The sequence below is a fragment of the Tachypleus tridentatus genome, chromosome 4 (assembly GCF_004210375.1).
Source record: "Tachypleus tridentatus isolate NWPU-2018 chromosome 4, ASM421037v1, whole genome shotgun sequence".
Lineage (NCBI taxonomy): Eukaryota > Metazoa > Arthropoda > Merostomata > Xiphosura > Limulidae > Tachypleus > Tachypleus tridentatus.
The window spans coordinates 39,021,212-39,039,104 of record NC_134828.1 but is presented as its reverse complement, the minus strand read 5'-3'; the positions used below and the strand labels follow the sequence as shown (position 1 = coordinate 39,039,104).

Sequence of the window (17,893 nt, the reverse complement as noted above, 5' to 3'; positions counted from 1 at the left end):
CTGAAAAGTGTGACACTCAAAACACAGACCTGAGGGACCCCAAATTCCTGTAGAAAAGAACGGGGAAAGTGTCGAACCCACACAAACTTGAAATTTCCTGTTCATTAAAAAATTTTAATAAACATGGGTAAATGGCCATGTAACCCATATATATATATATATATATATAAAACCATATATATAACGGAGGTCTCGCAAAATGCCATACCTCCATGTTGTGTCATAAGCCTTCTCAATGTCAGAGAATATTGATACAAGATGTTGTCATTTGAGAAAGGCTTCTCTGATTGATGTTTTGAGTCGAATTAGGTGGTCCGTGGTGGAGTGCTGTCATCAGAACCAATACTGGGTGCGTGAGAGGAGGTTGTTTGATTCAAGGAACCAAACAAGACGAGCATTAACCATCCTCTCTAAGGTCTTACAGAAACAGCTCATCAAAGCAATTGGACGGTAGTGTGAAGGAATCTTTGGATCTTTCCCAGGTTTAGAGAAAGGTAAGATAATAGCCTGGTGCCAGGCATCAGGATAAACATTCTCCTGCCAGATCCAGTTAAAAACAATTAGAAGAATATCAAGAGAAGCAGGAGAGAGATAGCACAGTATGTCATAGTGTACATCATCAGGTCCAACAGATGTACTGCCAGACCAATGAAGGGCCATTTTCAGTTCCACCAGTGTAAAGGGACAATTGTAGTCAAAGAGACAGTCAGTTCAAAAGAAAAGAGGTGAACGCTCTGCCCGAATCTTAATGGCCAAGAAGGTGGAGGAACAAGTAGAAGTGCTAAATACCTGGAAAAAGCTTTCACCTAGAGTATCTGTGATGCTCCGGACATCAGCTACCTCTTGGCCATCAGAGAGTAAGATCAAGAGGGGGACAGAATTGTAGTGCCCACTGACCTTTCAAACCCTGTCCCATATGACCTTGGAACTGGTGGTAGAAGATATGCTAGCTGTGAACTTAATCCAAGATTCCTTCTGGCTTTGATGTCTTACCCACCTAGCATGTGCACGAGCCCGTTGGAAAGCGATGAGGTTTGAAAGTGTGGGATATCTGTCGAAAGTATCCCAGGCCCGTTTTTCAGCCTTCCACAGGCAGACAGGATTCCACCACGGACAAGAATATCGTGGAAAACGTGTCGAGGTTTTAGGAATACACTGAGCAGCTGCTTGTATAATACAGTCAGTTACCACTGCTACACAGTCGTCTGTTCATGGCTGACTGACGATGGAAGGATCAAGTTCAGCAAAAGCAGTGAAAGTGGACCAGTTTGCCTGATCCAGCTTCCACTGGGGCACGCGGGTAGGGTGGCATCAACCACGGCCAGTCTCTCTCAAAAGTATAGGAAAATGATCACTGCCTAGTGGATTATTGTCAACCCTCCATAAAAAATGGGAGAATAATGAAGGGGAGCAAACCGAGAGACCAATAACAGTAAAGGACTGATTAGGTGCATGAAAATAAGTGGAAGAACCAGTATTGAAAAGAGAAAGGTTGTGATCAGAGAGCATACGCTCTACAGAGCAACCCCTCCTATCAATAACAGCACTTCCTCAGAAGGGATGATGTCCATTAAAGTCCCCCAGGATTAGAAAGGAACATATCTGAGAAATAAATTCTGAAAAGTCTGTAGAGTGCCAAACAGAATCCTTAGGCAGGATGTTTGAAGGTATAGTGAACTCCAAGGGGTTTGGGTGGACAAACAATTGAAATTTTCATCAGTGTGTCCACAAGCAACAAGAAGCAATAAAAATTGATTCATATAATGCTCAACCTCTCTGCAAAGAAATGCCAATAAATCTTTGATGAGTAGCCCTGAAGTATGGCATCAGAAGATGGACCCAAAGCTGTAACATGAACTTTGGAATTCGTGTTTGATATAGAACAAACAAGTGAAGGATATGATGTAAAAATACAGTTAAATAAATGCTTTCAAACAAAAGTGAAAATTTATATGAAAAGTAATGAGACAAATGAAAGAAAATGTTATTGAACCAGTCTGTAGCAGAACTGGAACAAAAGAAAGACATGCAAACTCAAACACTGCCAAACATGCCAGACAATGATTTTCATGAGAAAAATATTAGAATATTTGATTCTAATAAGAGGGGTGCAGAAAGTTTGTGTCATGCGTTGTGTGAAGTTTTCATACAAAGGGAAGCATAAAACAAGAAAAGCTAATCTTGTGAGTGAAGGAAATATGTAGTTGAGTGAAACTGCACAATTAACATAAGTCAATGATCATGGTATTCAATTTAGTTTAGAGGTGCAAGCCAGCTCATCAAATTTTTGCAAAGTTCTAGTGCCAGATTTAAAACCAACTACAGATCATAAGTTACTAATTACAATGACAAATCAAAAAATGCCAATTTGAATGATGCTTTTGGTGTTAAAATAAGTATGAATATCAAAATAAAACAACATGTAGAATTATCAGTACTGTTTATTTGAAAATTAGAGATTTAAATCAACTACTACTTGGTTTGACTTTTTTCCATTAATAAGCTATAAAAGTAAATACTTTAATTTTTTCCAATACTTTGGAGAATGATGCTTTGTCAACATGATAATTATGCTATACTAAACATAATATACAGCAATCATTTGAGACAAAATATTCACAACTACACTGACTAGACCAGAGTTCAACTGAACAACTATTGGATGTTTCAGAGCACCATTAGAGACACGGGTAATAAATCTTTACAACACCTAAAATCACTCTTTGAAATAAAAGTCCATTTTTGTCCTTACCTGTGGACAAACAGTTGATAACAACAGTCCAAGTTGTACTTAGCACAATAAATTGGGCAATTCTATATTCAAATGTGGCCTAGCTAAGCACTTGACATAACATTCTGTTTCTCAAAATGTGCTAACCTAGTACTGTTAGCAATAAAGCATTGAACTAATATACAAATTATTTATTAATTAAGGCAGAAGAAACTCTTCAATTAAAAGATGAATCACATTATAAATGTATTCTTTTCTTAATTATATTAATCACAATAGAGCAGAAATGGAAGCACTTTTTGTTATAAAGTCATCAAAATCTTACCTCGACAAAACAAAAGCATACAAAGTCACCTCCTAAATGTTTGTGTTCAACACAGTAAAATATACTGAGTGGGAAAACTTGAAGTTTCTGTAAAAAGAAAAAATGGATATATATATATATAATTTGTTTTTAATAAGTGTAATAAAATATTTTACGTTCAAGCATTACATTAATACACTTAATAACATAAATTACTTATTACACTGTCTTTGAATAATGTATAGACTCAATATTTATAGACAAAATCACAAGTCAAGTAGATTGCAAGCTTTCTAAATAAACACAGACATACATACCTTCTTACAAAAAAAATGTTTAATTGGAAAGTTGAAAAAAATTTTGAAGTAGAAAATATACAGGGTGGCCCATAAGTCCATACCCATCCATATGTTATAACATTATATTCAATTATACATGTATTATAAATGTGTTTATTTTTTTTCAGAGAAATATGGCTGATATAAAGCCCATTTACACTTGAAGAGCATATTGTGACAAGTACATGGGTACATGAGTGCAAGAATACATGTGATAACTCTCTTTGGGGATACATAAAGGACATTGTGTCTAAACAACATTATAGTATTAATGATGAGTTACTGTGGCATGTGGAACAATAACCCCTGCTATGTTGAGGAAAATGTCTCATAGAACATGGTGTCGCATAATATTATGCAGCGAGAATGAGGGACAGCACACAGATACAGTGGATACTGGGTAGGGACTTACGGGCCACCCTGTACTTAAATAACTTGAAGTAGACACGTGTACCAACCTTATTCCTGCATAGCCACTTCACAAATTTATAATCCTTTGTTCCTTGCTCATCATCAAGGTTTAGGCCTATCTTGGTGCCTAGAAAATACTTTTTATTATAAGTTGTTTTTTTAACCTCATATTTATTTCTTCCTATTTACTTTTCAAATATTTTTTGCTAAAATTACAATTATATAAATTTATTCTGAAATACTAAGAGAGCTCAAAAGATCAAATATGAGTTTTTTTGTTTTTGGTTTTTTGATATCACCTTTATGGAAAATTGAAAACAATAACAGAATTGTTTGCTACATATAATTCAAGAAACAATTAATGAAATGCAAAAATCATTAACCTGTGAATTTAATTGATTACAATGATCACAATACCTAATTCTGAGAAATCAGCAATAATGAAATATCCTCCTTCTGGAATAACAGGTATCATTCCTACAGATGATAAGAATTTAGCCATGCAATCTCGTTTCAGTTCTAACCTCTCTATACGATCTTTCAAGTAGCTGTCTTGTGTTCCACTATTTTCCATTTCATTTTCAAGCCCAACTGCTATAGCTTCCTTTCATAAAATTCCCAGGAACATAAATTGTAAGCAGTAAAAAAATATTACTAACAGAATGAACATAAATGGTAATTTTTATGCGCATTTCTCAAAGCTAAAAGTATCACTAATTTTACATTATAATCATCAGAGTAATTATGACATTAAACAAAAAAAAGTTTCTTAATTTAACTTAATTTTTACTATCTATAATATCTGGGGAAAGTTAAGAATTCAGAAGCAAAAGTAATTTTATAAAAAAAAATTAGATCAGGCTATTTTTCAAGCTTCTTTTTTTGTACTTTATGATATACTATATCAGTAAATGTAGCCCATAATTCATTTAACTCTTTAAATGTTTATAAATTACAGGTTATAAAGCTATTCCTTTATAGGATGGCTGAATGGACAAATGATAAAAGTATTTTTAGTCAAGATTAACAATTAAAAACTAATATATGTTTATATATATATATATATATATATACACACACACACACACACACACACACACACACACATATACCGATACATATTTTCAATATACATTTCATGCTGTAAGCAATTAGAAACTTTTCAAACTTTTTCTCAACTTCTCATGTTTTAATGGTACATTGTTCTTGCATTTTTTTCTTCTGTAATTACTAATTTAGGGCACAAATCTCACACCTTTTAGAAATGTTTGAAGTGTGAATGTAATTGCACAACCCAAGGAAATACATTATTAATGATGTAAAGCAGCAACTAACTTTTGCAATTTTCTTAGCATACAAATGCTTAAATTATTTAATTAACTTGTTTATGAAGATTTTGGTGCAATCCAGACTAAACACAGTAACTGTTTCTTGTAACATAAGTTAATTTTAATATAATGAAAACACATACTGATATAATTTTTATTATGCAAAACTAAGTTATGTTGATATACTTATCAAACATGTTAATTTTTATGCTATATCCAAATAAATAAACAAGACATGTTACATAGATATAAAGAACTCCATGATTAAATTTCCATTTTTTAGAAAAGATTAAAAAACGAAAAAATAAGACTTAAGCCATAAGATGGATTGAGAAGAATTTGAGTAAAAAAAAGAGAAAAATGTACTCAATGTTATGATGACATAGACATATAGATATTTCACTTTTAAAAGGAATTATATACAATGAGGTATATATGTAAGTATATACAACAGTAAATATGGACCTGAAATTGAGTGAAAGAAAATAATTTATTTAAAATGCAAAAATATAAACAAAATTTATATATCAAATTCTGTTCACGTAACTTTGAAGTTTACAGAGAAATATTTGTGTACATGATAGAACAGAGTAATATGTAATGATGGAAATATAGTTATGAATAGGTTTTAACAGTCTTCACCCGCCAATGGCACTCAAGAAATGTGTCATTTCAATTCACTAGCACAAATCTTCCTGCAAACCATAAGATACATTGACTTTGATAAAAGTATTAGAGTTTAATTTTTATAAGCTTAAGCTAAACTTTAAACCCAGAAATATAATTACTAATGGGGTCCATAACCATTGGTTTTTGGTTGTTGTTGTTGTTTTTTTACATACATCTTAATTAAATAAGAATCATGTAAAAAGCTACACACAGATATATCACCAATATTACAATTAATCTCATTATAAGACATCATGCATTTCTATCCTTTTTTTTTTGTCAAATGTTTACACAACACTGCTCAAAATGATGCAATGTATGCATCACACCAACAAAGCCTGTTATAAAAGTAGGTTGGTGATTTGAGAGTTAGTGCCACTCAGTGTGAAAATATGCATCTAAATGCTAATTAGACTTCATAACACATAACTTTACTCATAGAATTTGACATTCCATCTCATTTCTTTACAACATGAAAACTTTGTTTTTTTACTAATGGGGGATATCATTTAACAATTTTGACACTGAATAAAATATAATACTGGCATTAGAGCAATGAATATAATTCCACTGCAATGAAAAAAACACTACCTTACATATTTGAAAACCAATTATAAAAAAACTATGCAAGATATCATCATAAGGGATGTAAGTGCTAGCTGTTTAGCTCTTCTTTTTCTTCTATGTCCCCCCCCTTCCTTATCCTTTATCTATGGTGTTGAGGTGGAGGCAGGGGATTGAGCATGCGATGTGGATGTCATTTTGAATTTCCCAAAATATTGTCAACTTTTACACTTTTTTTAAAAATCAGTATCTTTGAATTTATTAGTAATAACTGGTATTATTTTTCAAATAAAATTACATAAAGGATTTCCTAAAACATTATTTTTACTCACTAGGAGGGTCACTTGGTATTACAAACTAAATGACAACATATTTTAGCCAAACAGGCAAGTGATCATTATGTCAACAAATGTAACAGGTCCTGTTTACATGTCAACTTTAGTTGCTATCTGCATCATAAGAGTTAAAGGCAGAATATTTGTTAAAATCATCATGATAAAATCAATGAAACTGTATTCTTAAAAATTACATATTACATAACTGACAATTATGTGAAGATTATGAACTGCCTAGTGTTCTTTTATTAAATTTCTTTTTTGAATTCAGAAACAAATTTTTTGACATTTATTTTATAGAAAAAAACCCAACAAATTAGTTTATGGAAAATTTTAAGGAACATAAGTTAAAAACAAATAAGAGAAAAATTAAGTATTATCATCAATATTTATAGAGATAACAAGGTATTTCAGTACAACTTCCATATTCAAATATATGAGAAGCTGTTTCTATGCATTTATTTACTGTAAATGACCGTGTGCTTTGTATATTTAGTAAAATTCCATATATAAGGAAAGACTGTTTTCAGATTTATACAGTAAATTGCAATTTTCTGATTAAAACATCAGCAATAAACATTTTGAAAGTTCTAATTTTTTTGTACTGAAAATGTATTTCTGGTAGGTACTTCTCTCTGCTCACAATATTCTTGTTGAAACTACCCTCTATATGTGAACATTTTCAAGTCACATGCTACAAGCCTTCCACCCCTACCTTATTGAAATCAAATAATTCCAACTTGTCTTTCATGTGAACCTTCATGTTTTGTTTCTTCACCAGTAGGATTTTGACCAATGTGACTCCCTCTATACGCCTCTACCGAACTATCACTTTGAAGTTTGGAGAAGACATAAAGACTGGAAGAATGATGGAAAGCAAGAATTAATGGATCCTCTCACAAGATTAGCTAGAATCCCACATTGAATAGGTGATAGGACCAGTGTGAGGGATTGACAGACTTACATCCAAAGATGTGTGATGGGGAACTCCACCACTTTTAAACCAGGTATATTCTTTGCCCAACCATGAAATGTGAAGTAGCTAGGGACAGATAAAGAGAATAGTACATCCAAGTTTGAGAGAACAGTGGCAGGATAGTGATCCTAACCATGTAAATATAGATATAATGTAACCCCACAAAGTATAAAAGTGAGTAGGGTGCAACAGATTGTGCTTTGTAAGTCAACTACATCCTAAACCCATGTCACTGGGAACCAACATCCATGTCGGGGTAGCATGAAAATCATGTCATCTTCAAATGAAGTTCAAGAAACCATGTGAATCTATAATCACCTTGACTTCTTAGCAAAACACATTAATTTTTATCTCTTGATCCAGAGACTGGCATCCAGTATCAAAAAGATGTTAACATAATATAAATTACTCCCCTGAAAGTAAAACTGACCAGAGCCCTCTGAAAGGAAGTAACATTTTCAGGCAATGTACAATGAGAAATAGCAAAAAGGATAGAACTGGAACACTCCCATTTACTTTCACTGTGCCTCACAACACAGGAGGAGTAGGATTGAAGAAGGAATATACACAACCATCATCATGTTGATTGATTCTCTCTAAATCCAAAATCTAACCACAAGATACTAACATCTATGCAGGAGGGTAAGATGAGAACTCCCAATGAAAGGGGTAAACTAAATTTTAACATCTCACTCCTTTGTGTATATTGAAGGATATCATGCCATCTATGCTCACAAAATACCACCACCTTGGTCTACACTGAATGGTTATAACCATCTTTATGTGAAACCCATTCAGAAAGGTGCCACTGTGGTCAACCACCAAGTGGCTTGGAACTGGACAGTGGGGTAAGGACTCCCATGCTTTGCTAGAAGAAAAAGGGGTGAGAACACATTAGAGAGTCCGGATGAACAATGTCACCTGAGACAATGCAGTGGGTGACAACAAAACCTTATTTTGAAAAGTGGACCATATAGATTTATTCAATACAAAGCATGGCATGAATGGATAACTATTTCATTCTGGTTTATCCATGCAGTCCATCAGTGGTATGGTCTGAAATAGGTAATTTTATGAAGCAATTACATCAAAGCTTATTCTCCTACAAACAATTTTGTGGAACCTCCATTTCAACAGTCAGCATTGTGAATAAAGTGTAAGTAAACATGGCTGTACAGTGCAAATTTTAAGCTTATAATACTTGGTGATGCACCATTTGTCATAGAGTGAGATCCATAGAATGAAGAAATGAAGCAATGGCACCAGAAAGTTTAGAAACGGGCAATTCGTAAATAAAATTTTGATTGATACATAACAGACCAAAAACAGAGAGATCCAAGATAGAATGTGTTATACCACAAAAGAAACACCTGACAGTGTCTTCAGTAGACAACAATGGATGAAGTGTGAGAGATGTATGACAGAAAAAATGAACTTGCAGAAGAAAACAGGTCTGAATAGACCATACTGGTGCAATAAACAAATTTCAGTTATGGAAGGTTGCAGATTTTGGAAAAAGAATCTGCATTAGATCTATAAAAGAACAAGCTAGGCATAAAAATGCATCTAATCCTAACTAAATGTATCAATTGCCAGAGACAGAAGATTTGAAATAAGCATCCAGTACAAGGTAAAATAATGACCAAAAACCAAAGCCAAAAAAACATTAGTCAATGATTATCTCAGGTACCATGAAAGCCTTTGAAAATTTTCTCTTGCCTTTTTTTTTTTTCAAATGGCCAGTGGAATTAAAAATATATCCAAAAAAGTTAGTATATAGTTTGAGCCAAAGATATTGAATAAATAAAAAGTCACTTCTTAAATTGAAACCTTGAACACAGGACACACAAAATGTCCATGGCCACAAAACCAACCAGCATGTACAACAGAAAGTAGCCTCAGGATGATAAACAGGAAAAAGTGCGAGTCATTAGCTGAGCTAAAGATAAAAGATATAATAAGCTCAAACAAATAGAAAAGAAACAGAGAAAGTGGGATCCAGAAAAAAAAAAACCAAAATGAAGGGCTTCTATTTGCCAAATAAGAGAATAAAGAACCAAGATTCAAAAGAAATTTTTTTCAAAAAGACCAGCAATTTGATACTGGAGATAAAGCTAACAATTCTGTTTTACCACCATTTAGAATCAACACTGGTACATGGCCACAGCAGTGTCAAGAAGCATAAAAGTTCAGATGCATGACCATAATGATTCAAAAGGCAGCAATATAAAAAGAAGAAACAAGTTTTATTAGGTGACACAAAGATGTTTAAAGAAAAACAATAACCTCCAACAGTTCCCAGCTCTGACCATAGAAACAAAAGGTCTCTTTAGAAAATGTCAAACCCAAACATTATACAATAGTAATAAATCTATGACAAAAGCATTATTACAGAATAATGTTCCTGGCAGCAGTAACAAAAGTTGTGGCTTTTTGGCTTTTTTTTTATTTTTACGAATTAAGGCTCACAATACAATATCAAAACATTTCAGGAAAGCTTATAAGTTTTACAAACCTTCTTTTTCATAATTAATAGTATATTTGAACAAAACATTTATCTGGTACGATTAGATTGTTCAAATCCTGATAATAGGTGATGCTTGTTTACAAAACTGGCTGAAAACAAATTAATTCATTTTATTCATCTATACACGTTTTATAGTTGATGAATAAAGATTTCTGCTATTTTTGTGTTTTTTGATACAGAAAGGAAATGGGGCAGGTTTAGTCATTATGTTTTACTCGTGTGACAAAAGCGTATTAAACATATTTATTAAAATACTGAGTCACAAAAAAAGAAGCCTAATTTGTATTGCTTTATAATGAGTTTTACATTAACTGTTTTACCTGAAGTGCTGCTGCATAGTTATAAACAGTTTGTTTGTTTTACCTGAAGTGCTGCTGCATAGTTATAAACAGTTTGTTTGTTTTACCTGAAGTGCTGCTGCATAGTTATAAACAGTTTGTTTGTTTTACCTGAAGTGCTGCTGCATAGTTATAAACAGTTTGTTTGTTTTACCTGAAGTGCTGCTGCATAGTTATAAACAGTTTGTTTGTTTTACCTGAAGTGCTGCTGCATAGTTATAAACAGTTTGTTTGTTTTACCTGAAGTGCTGCTGCATAGTTATAAACAGTTTGTTTGTTTTACCTGAAGTGCTGCTGCATAGTTATAAACAGTTTGTTTGTTTTACCTGAAGTGCTGCTGCATAGTTATAAACAGTTTGTTTGTTTTACCTGAAGTGCTGCTGCATAGTTATAAACAGTTTGTTTGTTTTACCTGAAGTGCTGCTGCATAGTTATAAACAGTTTGTTTGTTTTACCTGAAGTGCTGCTGCATAGTTATAAACAGTTTGTTTGTTTTACCTGAAGTGCTGCTGCATAGTTATAAACAGTTTGTTTGTTTTACCTGAAGTGCTGCTGCATAGTTATAAACAGTTTGTTTGTTTTACCTGAAGTGCTGCTGCATAGTTATAAACAGTTTGTTTGTTTTACCTGAAGTGCTGCTGCATAGTTATAAACAGTTTGTTTGTTTTACCTGAAGTGCTGCTGCATAGTTATAAACAGTTTGTTTGTTTTACCTGAAGTGCTGCTGCATAGTTATAAACAGTTTGTTTGTTTTACCTGAAGTGCTGCTGCATAGTTATAAACAGTTTGTTTGTTTTACCTGAAGTGCTGCTGCATAGTTATAAAGTTTGTTTGTTTTACCTGAAGTGCTGCTGCATAGTTATAAACAGTTTGTTTGTTTTACCTGAAGTGCTGCTGCATAGTTATAAACAGTTTGTTTGTTTTTCAAATATTTCATTTTTCATAGGTATATGCAATTTTCACACAATGCATGGTCAAGAATGCTATTTCCTTGATGTAACATCTGGTCTGCAGTAAGTGGTATAACTGTATCATTATACTTTGTGTATGAAGATAAACAGCAGTTTCCTCCAATTATAAGTCACGTGATATCTCAAAGTTACAACCTCCCTTACTTTAAAACAGGTAGCACCAGTTGGTAAGTGTGAGTCTGACATTACCATGTTAACTAAGTAACATAAAGTTCAGTCAGTTTGAAATAAACCTCAGTTTTAGATCTAGCTCTCCAGAAGAAGTGACCACTTGTAATATCAAGGAAGTATACAAACAGCATTTGTATTTATCAATAATAATGACTGTGTATTGTATTTTTGCACAGTTGTGTCCAGTTTCATTATTTTTTTTCTAAAAAACTCAATTACTTAAATAACTCAGAACTACATTGTAATGAATATCCTTATAGAATCTCTAGCTATTTTGCAAACCTATCTTGTAACTCTGAAAGAACTAAAAAATACCACAAAGTAACTGTAAGGGTTTAGTTAGCTCCTTCAGATCATATATATTCAACTTAAATGCAAGAAAGTAATGCCTTTTTACATATATATATACATACAATAACTTAAATGACTTACTATACTTACCTGTATTGGTGTTATACAGGCCCTCTGACAGCCAGTGTGATATAGCTGGAGACAGTGGATAAGTGACTGGGGACCATACACCCATCCACACTACTCAATTTTAAAAATAAAAGTCACATACATTAAATTAGTAGGGCATTGATAAATTTACCTTTCTTTTGCTGTGATAAACTGTTTCACCCAAATAAATATGTAACGTATACAATTATTTTGCAGAATTCTATTGAAATAGGTATTTATTATAAATCAAAATACACAATGTTACATACAACACATACATATTGATATCTACTTTACAATGCATGTATTTATATTCTTAATAAAATTATAATCATTACATTATTTCCACAAATGTAACAAAATTCTTCATTAGATATAACTTGAAATATACACGAGGTATATTATAAAAAATATCAATCAAACTATTTCTGAAATAAAACACTAAACACAAAACAGTTAAATCTTGCAGCAATTCCAAATTAATTTTATATTATACTTTTTTATAACTACTTCAATTTCAATAGTAACATTAGTTTTACTTACTGAAAGTGTTTCCACTTTAAGGTAATAACTGGAGGAATGCTAGAAAACTTTCAAAACTGCTAACTAACTAAAAAATTATTGTAAAAAGAGTAAAATAATTTTATGAGTTGCAAAAGAACTTTGGAAACCCACAATGTATGTGAATTAATGGTAAATTTTCTATGTATAATATTAACATATTTACAAAGAAAATCAGACTTTATGCCAACATTTTCAAAGCATTTCTTTTTTTTATACATTACAAGAGATTATATAAACATTTAATAAAAGAGAAATTTGTGGTCAAGACCAAGTTTCAATTGCAAATATATTCAGTCTGAAGTGTATAACAAAACTGATATATATTACGTAATTCTACAATAAATTCATGCAGAACTTTAAACAGTGTACGTATATATTTCAGATATGCAATTTATATTATTACTGACATGAAGAATAAGCACTCTGTATTGCATCATAAAACAAATATAGTCTTTATACCAACAGGAAAATATGTAGTTTAGTCTTTATACCAACAGGAAAATATGTAGTTTAGTCTTTATACCAACAGGAAAATATGTAGTTTTTTTTTCTTAATTATAATCATAATTCATTGTTTATGGTTAAGGTCTTGAACCTAAGATTCAATGCTTATTCTGCTAAAACAAAATTTCTTATTTGTCTTTATTTATGAGTGAAATAAGTAAACATACATATATATTCATCAGAGAAATGGTTAAAATAATGCAACAGCCAAAATGACAATAACACTACTGCATTTATTCACCTGGATCTAAAAGAATTACTTCTCTATATATTCTTAAGATGGCTAGCATGAGTATTAAAACTTTAATTAAATTAAGTACAGAACAATGTTTCAACCTTCTTATGTCATAAGAAGGTCGAAACATTGTTCTGTACTTAATTTAATTAAAGTTTTAATACCCATATCAGATGTCTTGAGGATACATTTTTACTTCATTTGAATTTCTCACCATTATGAATTACTTCTCTAATTAAAAACAAAGTCTAAACATAAACACTACAAATTATAATGCCTAAAATAAAATGTTCTTAAAACTAAAAATATTACCTTCCATCCTGTGACATTAAATGTTTTTCCAGCACTTCCAATGGTAATTGTTAGTTTTGACATTCCAGGGAGGGTTGCTGAGTAATTAGGTAAGAGTTGTTATTCAATTTTTCATTACTTGTTTCCCAAGGAAATGTATTTAATAATTACACATAAATTACATTTTGTTTCAAAAATAAAAAACTTTAAAACATTAAAAGTATTTAATTCCATGAATGAACATTTCCTTAGGTTTGAACACCTGTATTATATATTTCCTAAGCAACAAATACATGACGTAAAGGTACACATAGTTTATAAACCCTGTTTTACACCTATATTTAATTTCATGGAGATTTTCCAGGTTTTAAACACTGCAGTATAGCAATAAGTAGATTTATATAGAGACAATTAGCATACAGTTTAAAATAATAGAGCCACTGATGTTCTCCATAAAAGAGAAAAACTTAAACGTTTAAAACATCACTGTTCTCCAAACTTACACCTCAAACCAATTTGGAGCTACAGAGCTACACTTTCATCTACCAAGTGAAAGCTTTAATGAAACATAACTCTTTCCTGAACATCAATAAAGCTCCAGGTACCAAAAACAAGGTAATAAGATTTACTGATTAAGGGTTAAATGGCTAAGTGCCACCCCTCAAACCCAAAGCAGTTTTCATAAAAAAAACTAGCCAGAGAAATTGCAATTATTTTATCACATATATTCCAAGTCCCCCAAAGCAGTTCCAATGGACTGCCTTTGTTCTGTTTAACATGGAACTGGAAACCAAATGTTCATGTACACTGGAGAGTCTGTGGAGAGTTTGTTAAGATGAGTGGCCTAACATTAACCTCACCATCCTTGTCAAAATTTTGACATTAAAGGTAAATATCTTAGTGTTGAGTAAAAACGTGAAATCATGACCATCATTTTAAGTATTACAAAGACTGGACTTTCAAAGCATATCTTGACACTTTACAAAAGATGAATTTCTCAAACATCAGTGTAAATTTGAATGTGAAATTGTCAAAATTCCATTCAGTTGGCTCTCAGAAAACGTGGTACCAGGTTGCAGAAATATCTCTGCTTCTTGTAACAGTTACAATGTATCCTCTCAAGTGTAAGACCATGCAAGTCACACATAATGAAACTATACCACAAAATGTTAGATAAGTTCTTTGTCAAATTTAGCATGACTTCATCTCCATTTAAAATTTTATTAATCAGAACTTAAAAAAACTTGAGATATTTTGTAGATATGCATACCATAACTCTAATATTTTTGATTAAGCATGACTGTCTGAAGGCGTTATAGATGCAGTCAGACTCAGCTTATTTGACTTAGATATTTGTGGTCCTAGTTTGTTACCTCTATTAGTAATTAATAACAGGTTCATATTTATGTAACACCAATTAAGTTTGAGTTTAGTGGCCACTTCTTCTAGGAGGAATGATTTTGCATGTTAGTTTCTTACATGACTGGCAGTAAAAACTGCTGAAAATATGTCTTTTTTTTATGTAATCCTCAAAACAATTTGAAACCTATATATATAAATTAACTTAATAAATATAAGTGATGCAATGTTTGATGCACATGATTATAGTTTTTTGACTAGTGATTTGTGGCCAAGATTTGAGTATTGTGGCTCTAATCATACCATGCATTTTTAATTTTCTGATGTTTTAATAATGATGACCAATCACATGGGTAGTGCTAGTCACATTGAACAAACCTGACATTACTATTAACTAAAAAAACATTAAAAACTTTGGTACATAGTATTCAGGAAGACAGTTAGGTGGCAGATCTGACAAAAGCAACTAGTTTTTGTCAACCAAGCAATTACATTCCTTGTGTTTGTATTACAATAAAGATTGTTCATTTGAATTTTATATCAAATCCAGTCTCTTTCTTTATTTTCACGAACTTAGTTATTCAGAGAACTGTTCTGTAATAAATATCCTATCAAATTTCTGATCATTCAGCAAATCAATACTATTGCTCAGAGAAAAATCAGTTTGACTGGAATAACCACAATATTTATAATTTTTCTTTTAAAGAAATAGTTTATAATATTTTATTAAAGTGAAATATTAATGTTTCCTTCCTAGCTAAAGTTATAATTTTCCTACACTGAAAATATATTTCTGATAAATACCTCTTCTCTCATAAACATATATTATTGTTCAGTGCTGTCCTTTATATGGAAAATTTTTTTAAGCATGCCATAAGCCTTAAATCTCCCCTCATTGGAATTGACTGATTGCAATGAGTCTCTCATGCAAATAACATGCAACACCCATCCACCAATAGGAGTGCAATATATTCCCTTAATGCATGATTCCTATTCCATTCTACCAAATTGTCATTTCACATTTTGGTTGAAAATGAAAGCACTGGATTTCAGTGGGGAAGCAAGTATCTATAAGAAATAAATTTTCTTTATAGGAAAATTATAACTTCAAATACAGTAGCTATAATCCCACACTGAACAGGTGGAGGGACCAGTGCTACAGAAAGAAGGAAACGTCTTTAAAAAGTGTCCTAAGGACACTCCCTAAGATGTGATACTCAGATTCTAAGATCTGATGTGGAAGACCACACTTCTTCTGTACAAGTTATACTATCAATCATTATAGAAAGATGTCACATGTATGGGTGGAGATATAGAGGAGTACATCCAAGTGGAAGAGAACTACAGCCAGACAGTGATCCAAAACATGCAATATTTATGAAATTCAATCCCAAAAATATAAAAGCAGATAAAATGAAAAGGATATTCCACTAGGTATAGAGTGGCTGGGGCATTAGAGATCACGTACAGTAAGTAAATTACATTCAAAGGTCATTCCACTGGGAATAGACCTCCATGTGGGAGTATGATGAGAGTCACACCATCCGTAACTTATCTACAATCTAAAACCCAGCTGCTGGGTACCAACATTCACATGGAGATAGGAAAAAGGATCACACAATTAACAAGTCTACTACAATCCAAAACCCAGTGGGGGAAGGAAAGAAGATCACTCCATCCTCCCCTCACGTTTATGAGACTTAAGAGAACCTAGTCCCCCTGACTCAAGAATGGAGCACAGGTTGATACGATAAATTGATATGGGAACTCAACATACAGTATAAAAAAAATGTCTGCATAATATAAACCACTGCACTCAAAAAAAAACTAACCAGAACCATCCCAAGCACAGTAACAACCTTAGAATAATAAACACCAAGATACAGCAGATGGGGAAAATCATAATAATCTTCAAGTATTTCCATCATGACCCATAAAAGTGATACAGTGTAAATTAGAGAAAAATACAGAACTCAGTCTCAACTGAACGGTTTTGTAATCATCTTTACAGTTGGTTTGTATTTCATTAACCTTTATGATCCTCCACCCCAATGGTTTCCATATCATTTCGATATATTCAGTACAAGGCATGGGAGGGGTGAGCAGCTATTCCCTTGTGCTTTAGCCACGTAATCCATGGGTGAGCATGGTCAAGGACAAGTAAATTTATGAAAATATTCTATTACAAGAATAAATCTGCAGAATAATCTTGTGGAATACCTATCTCTAAAGTGTGTATTGTGAGGATACTGAATAATAATATGCAAGTCAACATGGCTTTAAAGTGCAAATTTGATCATTTAAAGAATAGCTGCTCAGACATTATTTGCACAGAGCAGGATTCGGTAAGAAAAAAAAAAAAGAGGGAAATGCCCCAAGAAAAGAAGAGGTATATAGATGGAAAAGTAACATACCCAGTCTCATTATTATGAAAAAGTGACAAGGCAGATATCAGTACCCCGAGAGAGAGAAACAGCTATTCAAAACATAGAATGTGAGATGCATATACAAGATGTAATTCCAGTAATTGACAGACAAAGTTCCTATAACTGAGAGCATGGACAGACACGCAGGAATAATTTAAGGTACATGACAGGTGTGAAAACACCAGGATGTGTAGATGAGAAAGAAAGAGACAAGGAAGAAAAGATCAATTGAATCACAACCTGAACCCAATGGGTAAGGAAGGAATAGAAAAACAATTACAGATGAAGAAGTGGAAGAAATGTGAGAACTGGATTTAATGAAAGCATTATTTGGAATGAAACAACCTATAACATGTACTGGACTGAGAAGGTAGTCTGGATCCCACAGAAAAGAAAGATGGAAGATAGTA

The 17,893-nt window shown here is 32.4% G+C and overlaps 1 protein-coding gene across 18 annotated transcripts in view; it reads right to left on the bottom strand.

Moving 5' to 3' along the window:
• LOC143248888 (kynurenine aminotransferase-like) overlaps positions 1–17,893 on the bottom strand; it is an 85,675-nt gene that overhangs the window by 44,539 nt on the left and 23,243 nt on the right. For all 18 annotated transcript variants that reach the window (XR_013027249.1, XR_013027250.1, XR_013027248.1 and 15 more), the window contains 5 exons: positions 13,720–13,796; positions 12,105–12,194; positions 4,202–4,388; positions 3,832–3,911; positions 3,057–3,143 (listed from right to left, as the gene is read on the bottom strand). Coding sequence is in view for 13 of the 18 variants with exons in the window: in XM_076497797.1 (XP_076353912.1) it covers positions 3,057–3,143; positions 3,832–3,911; positions 4,202–4,388; positions 12,105–12,194; positions 13,720–13,796 (521 nt within the window). In the remaining 5 variants the exon portion in view is untranslated. The remainder of the gene's footprint in view (positions 1–3,056; positions 3,144–3,831; positions 3,912–4,201; positions 4,389–12,104; positions 12,195–13,719; positions 13,797–17,893) is intronic.